This window comes from Diachasma alloeum, unplaced genomic scaffold, assembly GCF_001412515.2.
Source record: "Diachasma alloeum isolate Michigan unplaced genomic scaffold, Dall2.0 Dall_scaffold_00178, whole genome shotgun sequence".
NCBI classification, from domain to species: domain Eukaryota; kingdom Metazoa; phylum Arthropoda; class Insecta; order Hymenoptera; family Braconidae; genus Diachasma; species Diachasma alloeum.
The window spans coordinates 1,520,214-1,542,615 of record NW_021680344.1 but is presented as its reverse complement, the minus strand read 5'-3'; the positions used below and the strand labels follow the sequence as shown (position 1 = coordinate 1,542,615).

The 22,402-nt window shown below is 35.8% G+C and overlaps 2 protein-coding genes across 2 annotated transcripts in view; one reads left to right on the top strand and one right to left on the bottom strand.

Annotated features, from left to right (window-relative positions):
• The window catches only part of LOC107039906 (neurexin-4), a 23,443-nt gene extending 7,941 nt beyond the window's left edge, over positions 1–15,502 (top strand). The window contains exons 3-9 of the mRNA XM_029126131.1: positions 2,127–2,323; positions 4,111–4,252; positions 6,136–7,323; positions 8,097–8,426; positions 9,503–9,808; positions 10,693–11,319; positions 12,508–15,502. Coding sequence (XP_028981964.1) covers positions 2,127–2,323; positions 4,111–4,252; positions 6,136–7,323; positions 8,097–8,426; positions 9,503–9,808; positions 10,693–11,319; positions 12,508–13,361 — 3,644 coding nt within the window. The 3' untranslated portion in view covers positions 13,362–15,502. The remainder of the gene's footprint in view (positions 1–2,126; positions 2,324–4,110; positions 4,253–6,135; positions 7,324–8,096; positions 8,427–9,502; positions 9,809–10,692; positions 11,320–12,507) is intronic.
• Positions 15,192–22,402, bottom strand: LOC107039915 (CTP synthase 1-B). The gene is made up of 7 exons (XM_029126132.1): positions 22,133–22,402; positions 20,717–20,887; positions 20,451–20,456; positions 19,435–19,520; positions 19,218–19,349; positions 17,737–17,901; positions 15,192–17,319 (listed from the first exon to the last, which is right to left on the bottom strand). Exons 1-7 carry the CDS (start codon positions 22,296–22,298, stop codon positions 16,228–16,230), a joined length of 1,818 nt encoding a protein of 605 aa, XP_028981965.1. The 5' UTR covers positions 22,299–22,402; the 3' UTR covers positions 15,192–16,227.

Sequence of the window (22,402 nt, the reverse complement as noted above, 5' to 3'; positions counted from 1 at the left end):
GATTTTCTAGAAAGGTCGAGAATTTTCTGGAAAACCGGGGAATTTTCATGATTTTTTAGAATTCAGAATCTACATATGTCGAAATCGAAACGAGTGGAAATTTCGTTACAATATAGTCAATATATTTTTCCTGATAAATTCACAATTTGCTTCCGAATGAAATTTCTATGACGATGAAATTTAATTGAATTCAATGAATCATTGAATTCAACATTGTTCGAACGTTGGCAGTCAACATTGTCCCAACACTGACAGTCAACATTGCTCGACCGTTGAAATTTTTTACCTTTCAGGTAAAAATTAGTTATCCTAACACAAAAAATTGGAAATTTCGTATTTCACAAATTCAATGCTTTCATTTGAAATCAGAAAATGGAAAACAACATTCATTCCAATAGTGAAAAAACCGAAAATTAAAAAACCTGAAATCTATAAAATTATTCAAAATACATGATAAATGAAATCTCAATCAGGACGAATTACTGAGTTTCGCGCATGAAAACGAAACAAAAAGATATTCATATTCTGTTCTTCTCGTCAATAAATCACCCCCACTCTTTAACAAAAGTAAGAAATATAAAACCACTTCGCACTGAATCTCTCAACTTGAAAACAAAAGTCGACAAATAATGATCCAAAAAATTCCTGAAATTCAATGATAAAAAATAAGAAGTTACATTTGAGTTGCATGCATGAGTAAGTAACATTGTTGTCGGCTAGGCGAGAAAGCATGGACATCAGGCAGCTCTGATAGCTATCAATACCTGATAATCGACCTGGGTCAGTTAATGAACGTCGTAGCTATTGCGACCCAGGGACGTAAAAACCTCGGAGAATACGTTACGGAGTATTCTATCAGCTACGGGACCAATGACCTCGACTATGTCGACGTCAAGGAAGAAGGAGGATACCCCAAGGTAATCTATTGGTATCCAAAGTCCTTTTATTAATTCACGAGTTTATTTTATTTAATCACTGAGGACATATTGAGGACTATTGGATTTTGTAACAAAGAATGAGGACAAACATTTTCACGATATGTGTTACCCACAGCTGCGGAGCGAGCATGAGTGAATGTATCTCGAGAATTTCTGGAAAATTTTATGACTAGAGTATGACTAACAAATTCCGTAGCATTGCCATGTGGAATGAGTAGTGCATGAAAATTTTATTACGTCACTTTCGCTTGTTTTCTGGAGTAGAAAGTAGATTCTTTGGATCTGTTTATTTATGAATTGGAGTTTAAATACATGTGCGAAAAATTGAGTTGAAATATTTAAGTCTTGGGGAATTCTATTGGAGTACTGGTGAAAATTCCACAGCTTTTCTGCGTTTTTTGTGTACAAAAGTACAAATGGAAAAAATGGAAAATTTTTTATAAGAAAAATCGAACAATTCATTCTGTCAAGATTTTTTCTGCAGAATTTCATCGGCTTGTTTACAAAAAAATTGGATAATTTATTTTCTAGAAATAAATTTATCTTGATAATGTGAATTGTATACAAAAATCGAAATTGATTTTTCTCCATTAAATGTTTCTTTTAAAAAGGCGTGTGGAAAAATTGTTGATTTTCTATAGAATCGGCGAGAAACTAATAGAATTTCATATCAAGTTCACTAGGTTTTCGATTGTATTTTTTCGTACTTGTAGATAAGAATAATAACTGGTGATGATGGAAAATAAATGAATAAGGAAAGAGTGAAGATCAGTTTTTTCAGAATATCTCGGAATCTACGAGGGACAGAAAATTTTTTGTAATGACCTTTTTTGTAGCTCTTGTTTTTCTCTACAAAAAAGGTCCTTATAAAATTTCCCCTACCTCCCCTAGGTTTCGAGATATACTTTAAAAAATCCAGCACTTCGTCTTGAAAGGATTGTTCCAGTTGAAATAACTGAATCATTCGAATGAGTCTTTTCAATTAAAAATTCGAGACACTAAAGAGTGGATTTTCTAACGAATTGTCAGATGAATTGACGAACTACTGACGGATTATTTGGAATAAATTCATTATTTATTTTCAAAAAAGATGGGATGAATGCAATTTATTTTCCATCTGATCCACCCCATGCATATAAACTTCTCCTCTTCCTCATACACACGGGCATTGGGCACTGGGTATTCCAGGGTATGGTGCTTGGACACCAGAAGACAATTCTTACAATCAGCATCTTACTGTGGACTTGGGGGAGAGATGTGAGATAAGGAGTATTGCAACACGTGGACGGGCGAAGACGAATGAATTCATTACTGAGTATATTGTGGAGTATTCTGACGATGGCAACGCCTGGACTAGTTATGAGAGTCAGGACGGCGTTGAAGAGGTACTGGTTCAGGGATTTTCCGCCGTTGATCCATGTTCATTGGGGTATCACGTGATCATCCACTCAATATCATTACTTTTAACGTGACAGGGAAAATCCATTCAGTAATTTTTTCGCGTTGTCACATAATGAATCTTTAAAGCATCAGGACATGCTATGATGATGCGAACGTGTTTGTTACCTCTATAATAAAAAGGGGACGGCCAAAATGTGTCACGCGTTTATTTTCTTCTCTTGTCTGCAGTGAAAAGGAGGCCAATAAGAATATTTTTTTATTGTTCACACTGAGAGAATAAATTAGTTCTGCCGAAAAATTATATCTTCAAAACATGATAATTTTCGTAGTAGTAACTGTTCTCGTGAAACATTTATATGTCTTGCAGGTAAATAGATTTATTCTACAGAGAATTATACGAGACTCCGGTTTTATCTAGTGCATGTTGATAATTTCAAGAGAAAACTACAATTTTCTTGCTGAAAACTGTGTTATTGGCAAAACTAAATAATTTCGGGGGCACTTTCTCTAGGCGCATTAAAATTTCAAAATTCATATGGACATTGAAGCTTCTACAGCACTCGTCTCGGGATTTCACGTGGGAATATCACATTCCTCTTTAACATTGACACTAACAAACTCTATATCTGATATTAACATGCACAATTCCGTGACTTTATGCGGACGAATGCTTGATGCTTTTTACAAAAATCACATAAACGGAATTTATTTATTTTCGACGATAAAATAGAAATTTATTAGTTAGAAATGAAATCATTATTCAGACAGCGAAGAAAATAAATTCATTAACAGAAAAAAAAAATTCTTAAATAATTAATAATTCTTTATTTGGTATGAATGAACTATTTATTTCATACAATTAAACCATTTGCATTGAAATAAATTCATGAATTTATCCATTTTCAAAGTTTTAATTTATTCAAATGCATTATTTCTCTATGTGCATTAAAATTTCGGAATTCATATGGAAATTCAAGCTTCTACAGCACTCGCACCAGGGTTTCACGTGTGAATATCATATTTTTCTTCATATTTCTCTTCAACATTGACTCTAACAAACCTTATATTTGATACTAACATGCACAATTCCGTGAGTTTATGCGGGCGAATACTGTTACAAAAATCTGAACCGTATCTATTCCTTTCATATATAAAATCCCCCAAAAATAGAAAACTATGTACAACTCTCCTGTTTTCGGACGATATAAAATATAAAGCAAGGATTTATTAGTTGGAGGGAATCAATCCATTAATTCGTAATAATTCTTTATTCGGAATAAGTGAAGTATTTCTTTCATACAATTAAAACATTTGCATTGAAATAAATTAATGAGTTTATTCATTTTCATAGTTTGATTTGATTCAAATGCATTATTTCACAGGGTGCATTAAAATTCCAAGATTCATACAGAAATTTAAGAATATCACATTTTTCTTCACATTTGCACTAACAAACTCTGTATTTGATACTAACATGCACAATGTCGTGACATTCAGCGGGCAATACACAAAATAAGAAGAAAATAGCAAAATAATAAAATCAAATAACAATTGCGCACGCTCGCAGTTTTTATGAGGTACAAAAGCCCTGCGGGTGTCCAATTATCCCACCAGCATTTCCACAATCATTTTTAATTCATACTAATTCCGAAAATACGCAGCTAGACTAACACGAACCGCATGAGTGTCGAATTAAGACTCAAATAGGATAAATCAACAATGTGGAGTAACAAGAAAAACCCGTGGGATTAATAGTTGCTTTTCCAACCAGATGTTCAAAGGAAACGCAGACGCCGAATCGATAAAGCTGAACAAATTCGAAGTGCCTATTATAGCCCAATGGATCCGAATAAATCCGACACGGTGGCAGGACAGGATATCAATGCGTCTGGAGCTTTATGGCTGTGAATACAGTGAGTAACAACTCCCCCACAGCAATATTTTTAACTAATTTACCGTGATTCACAACTGGTCGTTTGTGGAGGTGAACCAATAAAATACGCCCCAAATATCAAACAATGAGAATAAAGTCAATTCTTCAAACGAATAAATCAACATTACATTTTTCACAATTTACGATGATTTTTTTTGACAATGTTTCTTTATTAATGAGGCTATAGGAATAAAATGGAAGGTAAGAAACGCCAGAGATGTGAAAATACGTTGTGCTGAGAGTAACGCAGTTGGGAATCATCAATTCAATGTAATTCAACTGTAATTTATTGAGATGTCAGAATTGTCGTAAAAATTCAGTCGTTAAATCTTCGAATGCCCTGGGACATTATTCGTTGAATTAACGGACGGTTTTCCTCATGTCGTTCGTAGATAGGGGATTTTTATAGAGGTTTTTAACGCGAGAGAAGCAATGCACTTTAGAACAAATAGTCGTAACTCTGGATTTGTGTATTTTGAAGGAAAATCGTATTGGAAATTCAGAGAGATCATCCGTTGAAGTCAAGTGAGCAGTTTTATACTAAATTGTCACTGATATTCAATTATTTGAACGACTGACTGTTGATGTTAATTCAAAGATTCATTTCCATTTTTGTTACAATAATTGCACTTCATTAATCTCAGTCCAGTAGAATTTTTTATTTACCAGAATTAAGAACAAAATAAAACTGACTATTTTCAAAAGCTAATTTACATGTAGAAATTAACCCAATTGCACCCAGAGAAATGCTTTTAATATAGTTGCTTAATGAATTAAATGAACTTTATTTGAATTGACTAAATCGATTCATTTGATTCTAACACATAATTTATTAGGAATGAATAAATTATTTATTTCAGTTGAATTAAACCTTTTCATTCGAGTAAATATCAGTTTATGAATTTTTATTTTTCGCTTAATTTCCGCTTCAAATGATCCGAAAATCAATAGAATACTAGATTTTTCAGTTAAATTATTCCGTGAGAATTCAGAAAATTCAGGGATAAATTGGAAATTCATGTCCTTTTGTTGCTGAATATTCATGTTCCGTTAAAAATTCAATGAAGTTGGGAAACTTGTAGCTTACCCCCACTGAAAACTCATGAATTTCTTTGAATTCTAGGGTAAACTGCCCAATAGTTGAACGCCTAAGAAAACCGCCCAGTAGATGGACATTTGTTTTTTAGCAATTGATCAAAAAAAATCGCCATTCAAGGGTTGAAAATCACAACATTTAGTGAAAATTCAAAGCAACGATGCACGTTGGACTATTTTTTTGCATAATTTCCTATCCAAAAGTACCTCGTCCATCTGTAGGGCAGCGTCCATCTACTGGGTAACTTACCCTACCTAAAACTTGAAATGTCATAACCATTTTTCACCTAAATCCGATTCAATGTCACTGTCATGAGAATTACTATCATGTGTTCCATGAAATTTCAAAATAATTCTAACAGTGCGTAATAAAAGCCATCCCCATTCTATTAATCAAATGAGTTTACGAAGTTCCAGCAAAACTATTGTTGAAACGATCATAAAATATCCTAAAAAACTTTCCTTTTACTTAAATGCGTTATTTCTCCTCCCCCAAAAAATCCGCACGTTATTTTATTTCCCTCAGTGCATAACAAAAACCATGCCCATTCTCTTAAACAAACGAGTTCGCGAATTTCCAGCAAAACTATTATTGAAACGAGTCTAAAATATCCTAAAAACCTTTCATTTTCCTTAAATGCGTCATTTCTCCGGCTGTAAGAACCCCTCCCCCGAAAAATCGATTACCTCAATGCATCCCCAGCGCAGCATCGCCCTCCCAAAAAATTTCCCCCCAAAAGACTCAAAACTCCAACTCAATTTCCACAGATGCCGACGTAATATCGTTTCACGGCACCTCCCTCGTGCGACTGGACCTCCTGCGTGAGCCGATTGAAACCGATCGTCACTCAATACGTTTTCGTTTCAAGACGAACAATGCTGACGGTGTCCTCCTCTACTCGCGCGGCAGCCAGGGGGATTTCATAGCAGTGCAATTACGTGACAATAGAATGCTGTTGAACATCGATCTGGGATCTGGAATAACGACAAGCCTCTCCGTTGGGAGTCTTCTCGACGATAACATGTGGCACGATGTACTTATTTCCAGGAATAGAAAAAACATAGCATTCTCGGTGGACAGGGTCATAGTGAAGGGCCGGATAAAGGGGGAATTTCATCGATTGGATCTCAATAGGGAGCTCTTCGTTGGAGGGGTACCCAATGTGCAAGAGGGACTCGTTGTCACTCAGAATTTCTCCGGCTGCATTGAGAATCTCCACTTGAATAAGACTAATTTATTCAGGGAACTGAAGGACGCTGAGGCCACTGGGGAGAACCTGAGGTACCACAGGATCAACACCATTTACAGTTGTCCTCAGCCACAAATTATTCCTGTGACGTTTTTGAAACCGAGGACTTACGTCAGGATCAAGGGGTACGAGAGCGCTCTTTTCCTGAATGTGTCACTGGCTTTTCGCACTTACGAGGCCAGGGGAATGCTCCTCTTCCATCAGTTCACGACCCCAGGGTACGTGAAAATGTTCTTGGAAGATGGGAAGATCAAGGTTCAGATCGAGACCAAGGGAAGTCCCACTGCCATTTTAGACAACTTCGAGGAGAGGTTCGATGATGGGAAGTGGCACCAGGTTGTTCTCACTGTTGGCAAGAATAGCATTGTTTTGAATGTCGATGGGAGACCTATGAGGACCAAGAGGGTCTTGGAGATGAGCACTGGGCCCGTTTATTTGATTGGCGGGGGGATTTCGGGGATGGGGCCGAATGTGGGGTTTGTCGGGTGCATGAGGCAGATCAGCATTGATGGGAATGTCAAGGCCCCCGGTGACTGGAGGGATGACGATTTCTGCTGCAAAAATGAGATTGTCTTTGATGCCTGTCAGATGCTCGATCGGTGCAATCCTAATCCTTGTAAACATGGGGGGATATGCAGGCAGAATTCCGATGAGTTCTCGTGCGACTGCAGCAGCACGGGGTATGCTGGAGCTGTTTGTCATACGTGTGAGTATAATAAATATTTAGTTGGGGGAGAGAATGCTTATTTTATTTATTTTTATCGACTTTTTTCATTCTTCACGTGACTGATAATGTTAAATAGGGAAAATTGAGAATTAATGCCAAGAATTTTTGCAAAAAAAAATTGATAAATAAATTATGGGGAAAAATTAAAGTCTGTTGAGTTTATCGAGAAAATATCTGTGGAGAATGGCGAAATACTAGTAGAATTTCCTTCGAGAAGGACTAGATTTTTCTCTTAAATTAAAAGTTAAGGATTTCAAATTAATGTCAAGAATTTTAGTAGAACAAAATTTAATAAACAAATTATGTGGAAAAATCCAAATTTGTTGAGAATCGCAAAATATTAGTAGAATTACCAAGACAATTCTTCTCAAATTGCAGTAGAAATTAAATAGAATTTCCTTCGAGATGATTTTTCTCTTGAATTTTTAATTTTTATTAAAATTCATCAGTAAAACCCAGAACTTTCTCTGAGAAATTTTATTGAAAATCCATTAAAAATTGTATTCGTTTTTTGCGCAAATTTCCATAGAAGATTATGCCAGTCAACAGTGCAATGATTTTTCAATAAACATTTGATGAAAAAACTAAATAAATAGATTTTGATTTTTCTACGTGAATCATTTTCTTGCGACTTTTTACATAAAAATTCTTGGACATAAATTTTTCCATTCGTCGAAGATTTCATTTCCAATTTTTCCATTTTTCATTTTCATTTTTGGTGTCCATTCAAAATTTTTATTGTTATTTTTTAGCTCTGCACCCCCTCTCATGTGAGGCCCACAAAAACAAAAATTCCGTTCATCAAAGAGCTGAGATTAAAATAGATGTTGATGGCAGTGGTCCCTTGGACCCATTCCCAGTGACCTGTGAATTTTACCCAGATGGACGGGTAATGACTGTTATTCGACATAGCAACGAATTGCCAACGCCAGTAGACGGCTTCCAGGAGCCTGGCAGCTTCGTCCAGGATATCAATTATGACGCTGATCTCGATCAAATTGAGGCTATGCTCAATAGGTCCACTAATTGCAAACAGAGGATCAATTACTCCTGCAAGCATTCTAAACTTTTTAATAGTCCAGGTAAATGATCCATGAATAAATATCAGATCTTTGGGATAAATCCATAGAACTTCAGGAAATTTGATAATTTAATTGGAACTTGATCCATTGAATAATCTTTGAAATATTCATTTTTAAAGCCCGGTTGCACCATCCAAATAAACCCCAGGGTAAAATTTAACCTCGGCGTCAATTATATCGTAGAGTTCATAATTTTCCGATATTTGACCCGAAGAATAATTTTTTATTTATCCTGTAGCCCCATTTGAATTAACACTGATTTAACCTTCGGATTAAATTTTATTTTTTGTTCCTGGGATAAATTTGAGATACTCTCCCTGGTAAAATAATTCATCGAATATCCAAATTTACTTTTTTTCTTATCTGACGTTTTCGTCACCCGGAGCTGGTGCAACCGGGTCTAAGGAGATCAAAATTTTGAAATGTCTTTATATTTTATAAATTGTTGAATTTCCATAAGAGAATTGAATAATTATATTATTTGAATTATAAAAGAGTACTCCCATTGAAATATCGCATTTCAATAAAATGAAACTGTTCGTCTACTTTTTTTCATTCATTCCATTTCATTTCATTCATAACAATATTTTTTTGTTGAATATTAATAATTCATGGGTGGAAGCTTTATTACTTGAATGACAAGAAAAATCTTGTGATCAAAAATATAAAACTCCCCATGTGGCTCCCCTCTGGACAAATTTAATTAAAGTAAATTTCATTACATGTTGATAAATTCGTTCTATTTATCACCTAAATAATAAATTCATTCCCAAATAAAAATTCCCTTTTTTTATCAAGCAAACATTTGTTTATATTTAAAAAATATTCATTTGATATGAATAAAAACGAAGATAAAACTATATTTTTAATTTTAATTAATACCATAGGGACAAGTTATTTGAATGAACCCATTTATTTAATTAAAATAAACGATTCCACTGGTGGTAAATTGTATTATTTGAATGAAAAGAAAAATCTTATGGCCAAAAATATCAAATTCCCCATGCGCTCTCCCCTCTGGACAAATTTAATTGAAATAAATTTTCATTAATTCAACTTTATTCTGCCATGTTCAGTGCCTCAGATGGCCTCATTCGAGCCAAATTCCTGGTGGGTCAGTAGAAACAACCAAAAAATGGATTACTGGGGTGGTGCACTGCCAGGATCACGAAAATGTGAATGCGGAGTTCTGGGAAATTGTGCTGATCCCACAAAATGGTGTAATTGTGATTCTGGATTAGAGGGTTGGCTCGAGGATGGTGGTGATATCACGGAAAAGGAGTACCTGCCTGTACGACAATTACGACTTGGTGATACCGGTACACCATTGGACGACAAAGAGGGTCAATACACTCTTGGCCCCCTTATTTGCGAAGGAGATCGTAAGAATAATTTATTTTTTATTGTTTCTGTTTCTTATGCTTTGTGATTTGCACGGCATGAACTATTTTTATATTCTTTCTTCTTACTTCATGAGGAACTGAATTACCTTGGGAATATCTGGGTAAAAAAGGGACCTCTGAAATTGCAACGACTCGGACTGTTTTAGGTACATAAATGAAATAAGATTTTTTTTCATTAGTATGAAGTTTGTTTATGCGAATGGAAATTGGAGAATAAGTTGTATAGGAAAATTAACATTTATTGACTTTTTTCAATAAAAAATAGCTATAGGAAAACGTAATTTTCAGTAGAAATCCCATAGAATTCTCACAGAATTTCAGTAGAACGCGGAGAAAAAAGTTTCCATTTTTTAGAACCAAGTTAAGGTAAATGATCCTACGCTCGTGTAGCTAAGGTGAACACATCATTAGTCCAATATTTCTATCTTAATGAGTGTGGAGATGCGATGATTTGAATTAAATATCAGAGAGTAAAACCTTCAGAATTTGAATTTACTGATATTAATCATGATAATCCAAATTTCCAATTAACGATGAATTAAACATTGAAAAATATGGAACCATAAATTTTCTATTAAGTAGATAATACTAAATTTCTTATAAGGGATTTCCGATTATCCAAATAATCGTCAATCTTCCTAACTCAATTGCTGATTAATGAATAATTCAAAATTTGATTGTTTAAATTGATGATTGCTTCAATAATTCAAATTTAAGTGATATTAACTAATTGACAACTTAATAATTTAACAGTAATTATAATTTATGGATATGACTATCCCTGATTTGACGAATGCAATGCTTCCACTCGGAATCAAAAAATCCCCTCGAAATAAACTAATGTGAATGATTTCCTTTTCCAGACTTGTTCAAAAATGTCGTGACATTCCGCATAGCCGACGCGACGATTAATCTCCCGACATTCGATATGGGACACAGTGGAGACATTTACTTTGAATTTAAAACAACGACACCCGATGCTGTAATAATTCACAGCACCGGCCCCACGGACTACATTAAAGTGTCGATCACCAGTGGTAATCAGATACAGTTCCAATATCAAGCGGGTGATGGTCCAATGACTGTCAGTGTGCAGACGTCGTCCATGTTAGCAGACGACAACTGGCATTCAGTGTCTGTGGAGAGGAATCGAAAGGAAGCGAGAATCGTCTTGGATGGTGCATTGAGGAATGAGATCAGGGAGCCAGCTGGACCAGTTCGCGCTCTTCATCTCACGTCGGACTTGGTTGTTGGTGCTACTACGAAATTCAGGGATGGGTTCGTTGGCTGCATAAGGGCGTTGCTGTTGAATGGAAGACTCCAGGACTTGAGAAGGTATGGGAGGATGCCGACTTATGGGGTCAGTGAGGGCTGTGTTGGGAGGTGCGAGAGCAATCCTTGTTTGAATAATGGGACGTGCCATGAGAGGTATGATGGGTACAACTGTGACTGCAGGTGGACTTCTTTCAAAGGACCCATTTGTGCTGATGGTGAGGACATTAATTTTCATTCAAGGCCCATGTGTATTATCTTTCAGACGTGATCTTGGTTGTTTTTTTATTTTGATAATTTGCAATGTTCTGCAATTGCCATTTAGTTTTACATAGCCCCGGAAGCTTCACAAATTATGATTGTACAATGGAAAAAACGTTGAAAAAAATTAACATTTTCAAAGAGTGTTTTTGAATAATTCCCAATGGAAATAAAGCCAATAGGGAGGAAATTGCAAATTAAAAATATTTCCAAATTTAAGTCGACTTTGATTATTGGCCAGCTTTTTTTCAAATATTATGCATCGAAAAAAAATTTCAAATTTTTGTCGATGCCTTATAGAATAGAATAGAATAGAGCGAATTGAACGCTACAAAAAAAGTCATTACAAAAATTTCGTCATTTCCATTACTTAAAGATATCCAAGAATCTTTTACACTTTTGGACAGACGACACTATACACTCAACCATTTTCAATCATCAAATTTGTCAATTAAATTGCGTGAAAAAAAAAATTGGAAAAATCATTAATATTCAGCATCATTTAAATTACATTTTGCACAGAATTATTATTTTCTTTAACATTTGTTGTTTGTGAATAATTGATATTGTTTAAACTTTCGGAAACCTCATTTTTTTAGACGTAAAATTCTGAATATGAATAATTTTGCTATGATTCCGCAAAAATGATGTTTATGGTGCGAAATTAATTATTATTATCTTTGAATTAAAAAAGATGCTAAGCCAGAAAAAAAATCTATGAAATTTATGAAATATATGTATTACGACTCATTCCACCTTCTGTTGTTTATAAATTATGTATAGAAAATGCTTGTAATTTTCAAAAATTAAAATTTTTTAATTATTTCATCAATCTTTCTCTAAAAGTAAACTCTCTAAGTTTTTTTAGATTTTTAAAAAGTTTTCTAACGACTCATTAATAAAAACATTGTAAAATGTCCAGAAACTCGGGGTCAAAGGAGGCTCAAATGAAAGCTCCGATGTTTGACTACAAAAGTAGAAATGCATTTCACTGGACGGAAATAGCCAAAGTACTTGGATATCCTTAAACTGTTTAGTCACTTCGTTCCTCAATTTTTCCATCCTTTCAAAAAACTCATGCCAGAAAAAAATTTCAATATCTCATGCATTCGACAAAAACCAAAAGCATTGCAATTAATTTCCAGAAATTGGAGTGAACCTGCGCCCCGGCTCGATGATAAAATACGATTTCATGGGCACATGGCGTTCGACAATATCCGAAAAAATCCGTATAGGCTTCACAACTACGAACCCCCAAGGTTTTCTCCTGGGTCTCTTCTCAAACATCTCCGGTGAATACATGACGATAATGATCGCCCGCAGTGGATACCTCCGAGTGGTCTTCGACTTCGGTTTCGAGCGCCAAGAGGTGCTCTTCCCATCGAAAAACTTCGGTCTAGGGCAGTACCACGACCTCCGCGTCACCAGGAAGAATAATGGAGCAACAATGGTCCTTCAGGTTGACAATTACGAGCCCAAGGAATTCGATTTCGATATAAAAGCCTCTGCTGACGCTCAATTCAATAATATTCAGCACATGTACATCGGGAGAAACGAATCTATGATTGAGGGCTTTGGGGGGTGCATCTCCAGGGTTGAGTTCGATGATATTTACCCTCTGAAGCTGCTTTTCCAGCAGGATAGACCTTCGAACATCGGATCCATGGGGGGACAGGTGATGGAAGATTTTTGTGGAGTCGAACCCATCACTCATCCCCCAAATCTCGTGGAAACTAGACCTCCACCTGTTGTCGATGAGGAGAAAGTTCGTGCTGCCTATAATGAGACTGACACTGCCATCCTTGGGAGTGTCCTATCAGTGATCGTCATTGCATTGATCATCATGGCTGTTTTGATAGGGAGGTACATGTCCAGGCATAAGGGAGAGTACTTGACTCAGGAGGACAAGGGGGCTGAGATGGCTCTTGATCCGGACTCTGCTGTTGTTCACTCGACTACTGGGCATCAGGTGCAGAAGAAGAAAGAGTGGTTCATCTGAAGAGGGACAATTGGGATTGTCGACGGGTCGTAAGCATCACTGAATTTGGAATTTGTGAGTTGGGTTTTTTAGTCTTCTGTAAAGAGGGAAATTATTTTGATTGAGGGTTTTTTAAAAATTTTTCTATTGCATTTTTCAATGGGATAAGACGTTATTTGAGAGAGTAAGGGACTTTCTCTGTGAATTGGTGGCTAGTTAAAATGCAGAACCAAAAATCGATTATGAACTGAGCTAGAATTGGATAATTTGATTTTCTGATGAATATATTTGGTAGTGAAGTGGGGGAATGTAAAAAGTTCATTCTCCACGTGTTAAATTTTGAATTATTTTGCTACTGAGGGATTTTAGAGAACAAGAACTATTTTTCGCTGGGCAATTTTTCAGCTACAAAAAAAATTTTGACATTTTCTTGAAAAGTCACAGATTAGAGAAAGAAATTCAGAATTAACAAGAATTGTCGTATTCAATTGATCAACATTTGTCACTTCACTACTGAATTATTTAAGATCTGTTTCATGGACTCTTTCATTTTTCAATTGCATTCACCGATTGATTTGAGCACAGAAGTTATCTCTCAGTCATTCTTTCCTCTTAAAGAGTTGAAAGAGTGATGAGGTTCACTGAATTATGAATTCATGAGTTCGATTTTTCAGTCTTCGGCGAGGAGGAGAATTATTCCGATTGAAGGAAGAGGGATTTTTTTTTGCTTTTCTGTTGCATTTTTCAACGAAATAAGACTTATTATTTGAAAGAGTAAGGGATTTCCTCTGTGAATCGGTGGTGACATTTTCTTGTAAAGCCACTTATTAGAGAGAGAGAAATTTAGAATTAACAAAAATTGTCGTATTCAATTAACATCTCCCACTTCACACTACTCAATTATTGAAGAGCTCTTTCATTTTCCAATTGATTTTAAAAGACAAAAGATAGGGATTGTTTTAACTCAATTCACGTGAAATTTGAAAATTATCCTTTAGCATTTTTTCAAAGTAACAGAGGAGTGAATATACTCTATGCGTCGGTGACTCACTTATTTTATGGGCGACGGTGGGAATTATTTTAATCGAATGAAGAGATTTATTTTTATTCTTCTTTTGCATTTTTCAATGAAATAAGACTTATTATTTGAGAGAGTAAGGGAGTTTTTCCTCATTCTTTGAAGAAAAAAAATGGGAATTATTTTAATTCAATCAAAGAGAAATTTACTAATTTTTCTTTCGCATTGTTAAAAGAAGAGACTCAAACAGAGAAGTGAATACACTCTGTGAATTGGTGACTAATTAGAACCAAAGTTTGATCATTAACGGAATGATAATTTTATTACCTGATTTTTAAACGAATTCATGGAAGTGGAGGGAACGTAAAAATTTTATTTTCAACATCTCGTTAAGCATTGAAACATCAGGAGATCAAGCCCTCCAGATGGATAAATGAATGGAAGAAATGCTGAATTTAATTTATTACGATTTATCACTCCACTGATAGAATTTTTCAATGATCTTATTCATATTACTCGTCATTTTAGAACTTCTAGGATTGATTTTTTCGTTTCATTTGTGTTTTATAAGACTCGTGTGAGTAGAATTAGAAAGAACAAGACGTTTTACTAAACATGCATGAATTTGTTATTCTTAAGGGAAAAGAATGCCGAAATGCCATAGAAATTACTTAAACGGTGACATTGTAATATTACACTCAAGAGTGTCACAGTAATTTCAATTTATCAATTTCTAATTTTAGATTCTCACGAAGGAGTGCTAGACTGCTATTTTTAATTTTCATTTGTCTTATTTTTTTCTCTCAGTATTGTAATTTTTTACCGTCCAACAACATTTTTTTATTTTTAGGTTTATTTTATTTTCTAAGTCATACATTTCTTTTATTATTTTAATTTATCGTATAAACTTTCCACTCTTATATCAATAATGCAGCAATAATGAACAATGACATTGTCAGATGAAGCTAGCAATGAATAATATGCAAATGAATTGTATATAAACAGTATTTATAATTAAAAAATGACAAAAATCAGTAATTTTGTACTATTAGATATTTTCCACGTTTCCAGATCCTTGGGAACTTCAGATTGGAAGATAATAAAAGGAATAAGAATAAAGTGTACAGAACTGTGATAAAAATAATCCACTGCATTCATTTTTTTGTATTATGTAATCAACCAATCATCATAAAAAAACTCCCATTCATTAAACAAAATTGACAACTTTCCCTTAATGATATGATGTCCTTTGTGATTAAAATGGAAATATCAATCAAGATGAGTAATAATTATGGCTTCGAACTAGTATAGTAACTCCTCAGATTAATTCTGTCCTTGTCTAGTATGAATTCTAACTAATCCGGAAGTGAGAAGAAATCAGAAGAAAAATCATGAAACAGGAAGAGTTAATTCCAATTCGAAATTTCAGGTTTTGTTGTTAGAGTGTAGGAGAGAGCAGAACTTTTGCAAATACATTTTTTTTAGAGAAAATTTAGAACTAAACTTCACGTTAAAGTGATAAATTTTGTAACAAGAGTTGAACTAAAAATTTAAATAATCGTCTCCACTTAATTGGTTTTTCAAAAAAATATCTTGAAAAAACAGATATAAAATTCAAAATTGCCTTTTCCTGCTTCATAACTCTCCCTAAAAATCTGCCAAACATCCCCTCAAATAATTCCCCTTCAATAAAAAATGCATCGTATGGAACTCCGACCCCCCACCCCGTTGTGCATCCTCCCCCAAAAACCCCTTCTGAAACCGTACAAAAACTCCCAAAGACACCCCTAAACTAAGTACAAGCGAACAAAAATGGCACCTGAGACGTAGTCGTTGATAAAAAAATAAGAAACCTATCGCTTTAAATCCCTAATCATCCTTATGTCCATTGGGCTGCAGCCCATTGCTGACGGCCTTCGGTTTGACCTGCGCCTTAGCCATGACATGAGCAAGCATCTCATCATCAGAATCATTATCACTCATTTGTCTAGGGGACAGTCTGCAGCCTCGAGCCAGATAGGACTTGAGTTTCCCCACACTAGCCAGGATGAGTCCCAGGAAAGGTGGAGACGGTTTGAGGGGCCTTGACAAGTACTCAGGATGATACTGAGTGGCGACGTAGTAGGAATGTTCTTCGAGCTCGATGATCTCCATCCTCTGGCCCTCTTCATCGTGCCCAACGAACTTGAGTCCAGCAGCTTCGAAGTCGTTGACATACTGGGGATTGACTTCGTACCTGTGACGATGCCTCTCCTCTATCCCATCGACGTTCCCATAGAGTTTCTTCACGACTGAATTATCGGACTTGAACCTCGTAGCCCTCTTCCCCAGCCTCATGGTCCCCCCCATCTCCCCAGGGTTGTGCTCCGGCATGTCAATGACCACTGGATGACTCGTCTTGGGGTTGATCTCAGTGCTATTCGCACCCTCGAGGGCCAGAACATTGCGAGCAAACTCGATAACTGCCACCTGGAGACCCAGACAAATCCCCAGCAAGGGTTTGTCGTTCATCCTGCACCACTTGTTGGCCTCGATCATTCCCTCAATACCTCTCTTACCAAACCCCCCTGGGACAATGACTCCATCGCTCCTGCAGAGCTTCTGCCAGGCCTCGTGGTACAGCACTGGATCTTCCTGCTTTGTCTGCTGCTCGAGATTCGCAGCCTCGATGTACGTCAACTTGAGCTTGTAACCCACTTCGATCGAGGCGTGCTGCAGGGCTTTCGTCACTGAGGCGTAGGCATCCTCCAGTTTTGTGTATTTACCGACCAGGGAGATGTTGACGTCTCTGCGGAGGTGGTCTATGCGGTCCGCCAAGTCTCGCCACTTTCGCATAAAATGACGGGGACGGGGGGTACCGATGTTCAGTTGGAGTCTGTCGTTCAGGAACTCGATCACTCCCTGGCTTTCCATCAGGATGGGGACGCGGTAGATCGAGGACAAGTCGTGGATTGTTATCACCTGTGGATTGGGAAGACAGGGGTCAATTGGTGGTTCAGTTGAGAAGGGGAAGAGATTGGAGCTGACAATATTTCGTGGATATTTGATTTTAGGGGATTGTGATGAAGCACCAGCTTGAATGTTCATTTCAGGGTGACTATTCTGGGGTGGAGAGAAAAAGTTGCTGGTTTTCAGAACCAAGTAGTGATGATGATTTTGAGGACATGATTCTAGAAGGTATCGAAAAAATAACAAATTCGGAACTGAAAGCCTGTGTATAGTATCTTTTTCAAGGGATCAAATGCAATAATAACTGAACGTTAATTAAACTTGCATTGAGTGAAAATGTCGAGTAATAAAGGATATATCAACATAAGTGGATTGATTTTAGAACAACACGAATTATCATGTTTTATTGACATTTATGATGATATTCACCTGCTCTGGAGCAACATGACAGAAATTTGAGATTTTCTCCTTCACCGATTCTCCAATTGGGTTCTCAGAGCGACAGACAATCAAGTCGGGAGAGAGTCCAAGTCCTCGAAGCTCGCGAACACTTGCCTGAGTTGGTTTTGTCTTTGGTTCTCCAGAGGACCGAGGCTGCGCCATAAGCAATCAAGTTCATTAGTTGTTTATACATTGACTGTTTCACGATGCCCATAACGAAGCATTGAAGAATTCAGTATTGAAATGGTAAAATGCAGCAAAACCAGGCGATTCCATTTATTTATTAAACATTAAAATATCTCGATAATGAGAAATTTTGAGGGAGAATGGCAAAAACCGTCTTCTGTGAGGCATTTTTTCAGCTACAAATAAGGTCTTCACTTTTTTCTCTAAAACAAGTTTTTCCGAGCAATATACAATTTTCAAAGAATGTAGAATTTTACGTAATTGCGTTTTACTATTTTGCTACTGATTTAATTTCTCTTTTCTTTGCGTAATGCATGAGGTGAAACAGGTTTAATGGGCAGATGAAATGCATGTTGTCATTCATAGTTTTGAAATGATGCATCTCCACAAGAGTTACAATGCATCACAAAATAAATACATCAGATGCCAATCCGTCCTTTTGATATTCTCAAATGGAAAAAATTCTACTTTTCATGTTAAGGATATCCAAGTACATTGACTATTTGTGGGCATCTACATGAAAAGGGCCCACTTTGTCGGTTTGGAGGTACGTACATTCCGATAATCTTAGTGAGATTCCTCACATTTTGAGCCCAAAATTAACACGATAGTATGAAAAATGACGTTAGTATAGAAGATCAAAAAATCAGTTTAGCATTGGTTTAAATGGAAGGTGTGAACACAAAAACGTGAATATCTCGCAAAATAAATGCGACAAAGTGGGCCCTTTTCACGTGGACGTACACATTTTTTCTTCTGTAAAACGCTTGTCTCCTTTTGTAGTCGAACATCAGAGCTTTCATTTGAGCCGCATTTGACTTCAAGTTTCTGGACATTTTACAGTGAATTTATTATTTAAACTTTGCATGTCTGAATTTGTAGCTCGATATTGAACCGTTAGAAAACATTTTAAAAATCTGAAAAAAATGATAAAGTCTAATTTTGAAGGAAGATTAATGAAATAATTTGAAAAGTGCAATTTTTGAAAATTTCGAGGATTTTTTACGTGTAACAAATTTATCCATATTAATAATTTAACCACTTTATTTATTTTCAGAAATCGATTTCATCCCTAAAAAAATAACGTTCCGAAAGCTTAAACAATTTTAATTATTTATTTATAACCACCGAATCGTTAAAAAAATTAATAATTCCGTGCAAAATGTAATTTGAATGACGCTGAATATTCATGATTAAAAAAAAAAATTCTCACGCAATTTAACTGACAAATTTCATGACAATTTCATACTTTGACATCCTTGATACTCATTCTTTCAATTTACCTGTGGTACTAGAGACACATGAGCGACGCAAAAATTCTCCTTCTTCGCCCTGAACTGAAACTGACGAAAAGCTTCGACGAAGGGCATTCCCTCAATGTCACCAATCGTACCGCCAAGTTCAACCACGCACACCTTGAGGAAAGTTTATTTTTAAATAACTCTCTATAAATAACTCTATATGCAAAATGCGAAAATCTTTATCTTCATCTGTAATTACCATTGGCTTGTCCCCATCCTCAGTCACTGGCCTGTGGGACACCTTCTCCACCCATTCTTGAATGGCATCAGTGATGTGTGGCACAACTATTTTTCGAAAAATCACAACATAAAGCATTTCAAGCAATAGAGAATTTTTTATGCGACCGAAGGAAAGGAAAAAATTACGATTTTACCTTGAACTGTCTTTCCCAAATAATCCCCTCGCCTCTCTTTAGTTATAATGTGCTGATAGATCTTTCCAGTTGTGATATTGTTATCTCTGTGTAGTGTCACGTCAAGAAAACGCTCGTAGTTACCGAGGTCGAGATCAACTTCACCTCCGTCATCAAGAACGTAAACTTCACCTGAAATGGANTTTCTTCTGTAAAACGCTTGTCTCCTTTTGTAGTCGAACATCAGAGCTTTCATTTGAGCCGCATTTGACTTCAAGTTTCTGGACATTTTACAGTGAATTTATTATTTAAACTTTGCATGTCTGAATTTGTAGCTCGATATTGAACCGTTAGAAAACATTTTAAAAATCTGAAAAAAATGATAAAGTCTAATTTTGAAGGAAGATTAATGAAATAATTTGAAAAGTGCAATTTTTGAAAATTTCGAGGATGTTTTACGTGTAACAAATTTATCCATATTAATAATTTAACCACTTTATTTATTTTCAGAAATCGATTTCATCCCTAAAAAAATAACGTTCCGAAAGCTTAAACAATTTTAATTATTTATTTATAACCACCGAATCGTTAAAAAAATTAATAATTCCGTGCAAAATGTAATTTGAATGACGCTGAATATTCATGATTAAAAAAAAAAATTCTCACGCAATTTAACTGACAAATTTCATGACAATTTCATACTTTGACATCCTTGATACTCATTCTTTCAATTTACCTGTGGTACTAGAGACACATGAGCGACGCAAAAATTCTCCTTCTTCGCCCTGAACTGAAACTGACGAAAAGCTTCGACGAAGGGCATTCCCTCAATGTCACCAATCGTACCGCCAAGTTCAACCACGCACACCTTGAGGAAAGTTTATTTTTAAATAACTCTCTATAAATAACTCTATATGCAAAATGCGAAAATCTTTATCTTCATCTGTAATTACCATTGGCTTGTCCCCATCCTCAGTCACTGGCCTGTGGGACACCTTCTCCACCCATTCTTGAATGGCATCAGTGATGTGTGGCACAACTATTTTTCGAAAAATCACAACATAAAGCATTTCAAGCAATAGAGAATTTTTTATGCGACCGAAGGAAAGGAAAAAATTACGATTTTACCTTGAACTGTCTTTCCCAAATAATCCCCTCGCCTCTCTTTAGTTATAATGTGCTGATAGATCTTTCCAGTTGTGATATTGTTATCTCTGTGTAGTGTCACGTCAAGAAAACGCTCGTAGTTACCGAGGTCGAGATCAACTTCACCTCCGTCATCAAGAACGTAAACTTCACCTGAAATGGAAATTGGTAAAGGGATTAAGCGTTTGATTCAAACTATTTTACAGTTACAATGTTATTCTAATGATTATGAATAAGAATACACGATCTAATGACTCATTTAATCATTTAGATTGATTGAGAAATTGTATTGTTAATAAGCAGTTGAGAATATTCAAGGGAATCAGTTCTTGCGATGAAATAATTTTTTTGGGAATTATTTTTTCGGAATTTTTGTTTAGGTGGGAACCGATAAATTCAATCAAAATTAGTTAATTTAGTGAGTATTGTTATTTGATGGGATTCGTCGGGATGATCGAGATGAATTTCACCTTTATCAACAAGAATATTTCCCTATAATTGAAATTGATAGAAGAATTGAACGTTTGATTGAAGCAATTCTATGTTTTGAATAAATTGGCATAATTTCCAATAAAAATCGGCGCAAAAAAATAATTTTACATAGAATTCTCAGAGTTTCAATGAAAATTTTCAGAGAAATCTCTCTCTAGACTTTTCGCTTCAATTATTTTCATAAACATAGCATTCATTCCTTTTTAAATACCGCAAAATTTAAAAATCCCATCAAACATCCCGCTCGAATTCCAATACATTCAAAAGCCCCACGTGATTGAAAAAATGCGCGCATGAATTATTTTCTTCAGATACCCACATTCTTTTCTACACACATGCTGACGCATGAATTAAAAAAAAAAATTTCCGCTGTATTTTGTTTCTCATTACAGGATGCAAGAAAACTAAAAAATTCATGCCCAAGTATTCTAACAGAAAAAAATCACAGTGGAATAAGGCATATAAAAAAATCGGCATCTATGGATGTCTTTCTAACTACGAAGTTTTCTTAATTTCAAATTTAATTTTTTAATAAAAAATCAACCACAAAAAAATCATAGAACGGTCAGAGTTCCAACGGAGATCTGCTGAAAGTTATCGGAGAAATTTCTCTCTAAACTTTTCGGTTAAATTTTTTCATCCGCTTAACATTCCCTCCGTTTTAAATACCCCAAAATTTAAAAATCCCATCAACCATCCCGCTCGAATTCCCGTAAATTCGCAAACCCCACGTGACCGAAAAAACGCGCGCATGGGTAATGCACAAAATGGCCCCGAGCACGCCGCGTGGTCGCCCAAATTTTCCCACTTTCCCCAACGAAATATTGAATGACAATCGCGCAGAATCCCGCCCCAAAACGACACCGGAAAATTCATCATCGAAATAATTCTCAAAATTCGTCTTACCATGCTCATAAGGTGAGAACGTGCCAGCGTCTATATTTATGTACGGATCAATTTTAATTGAAGTAACGTGTATTCCACAATTTTTCAAAATTGTACCGAACGAACTGGCGATAACACCTTTTCCGACCCCACTGATCACCCCCCCAGTGACGAGAATGTACTTCATATTGAGCGATTAACAATAGTTGAAGGAAACGTTTTTTTTTTATTGCAAAAAAAGTCAAAGACCTAATGATCTTGATGGGCGCCAGACTCTTGACAGACTGGATC

Coding starts and splice junctions, on each gene's coding strand:
- LOC107039915 (XM_029126132.1), bottom strand. CDS start 22,298: ATGAAGTACATTCTCGTCACTGGGGGGGTGATCAGTGGGGTCGGAAAA. Junction 20,888..22,132: donor GTTCTCACCTTATGAGCATG/GTAAGACGAATT, acceptor TTTCCATTTCAG/GTGAAGTTTACGTTCTTGAT. Junction 17,320..17,736: donor GTCATGTTGCTCCAGAGCAG/GTGAATATCATC, acceptor CCCAATCCACAG/GTGATAACAATCCACGACTT.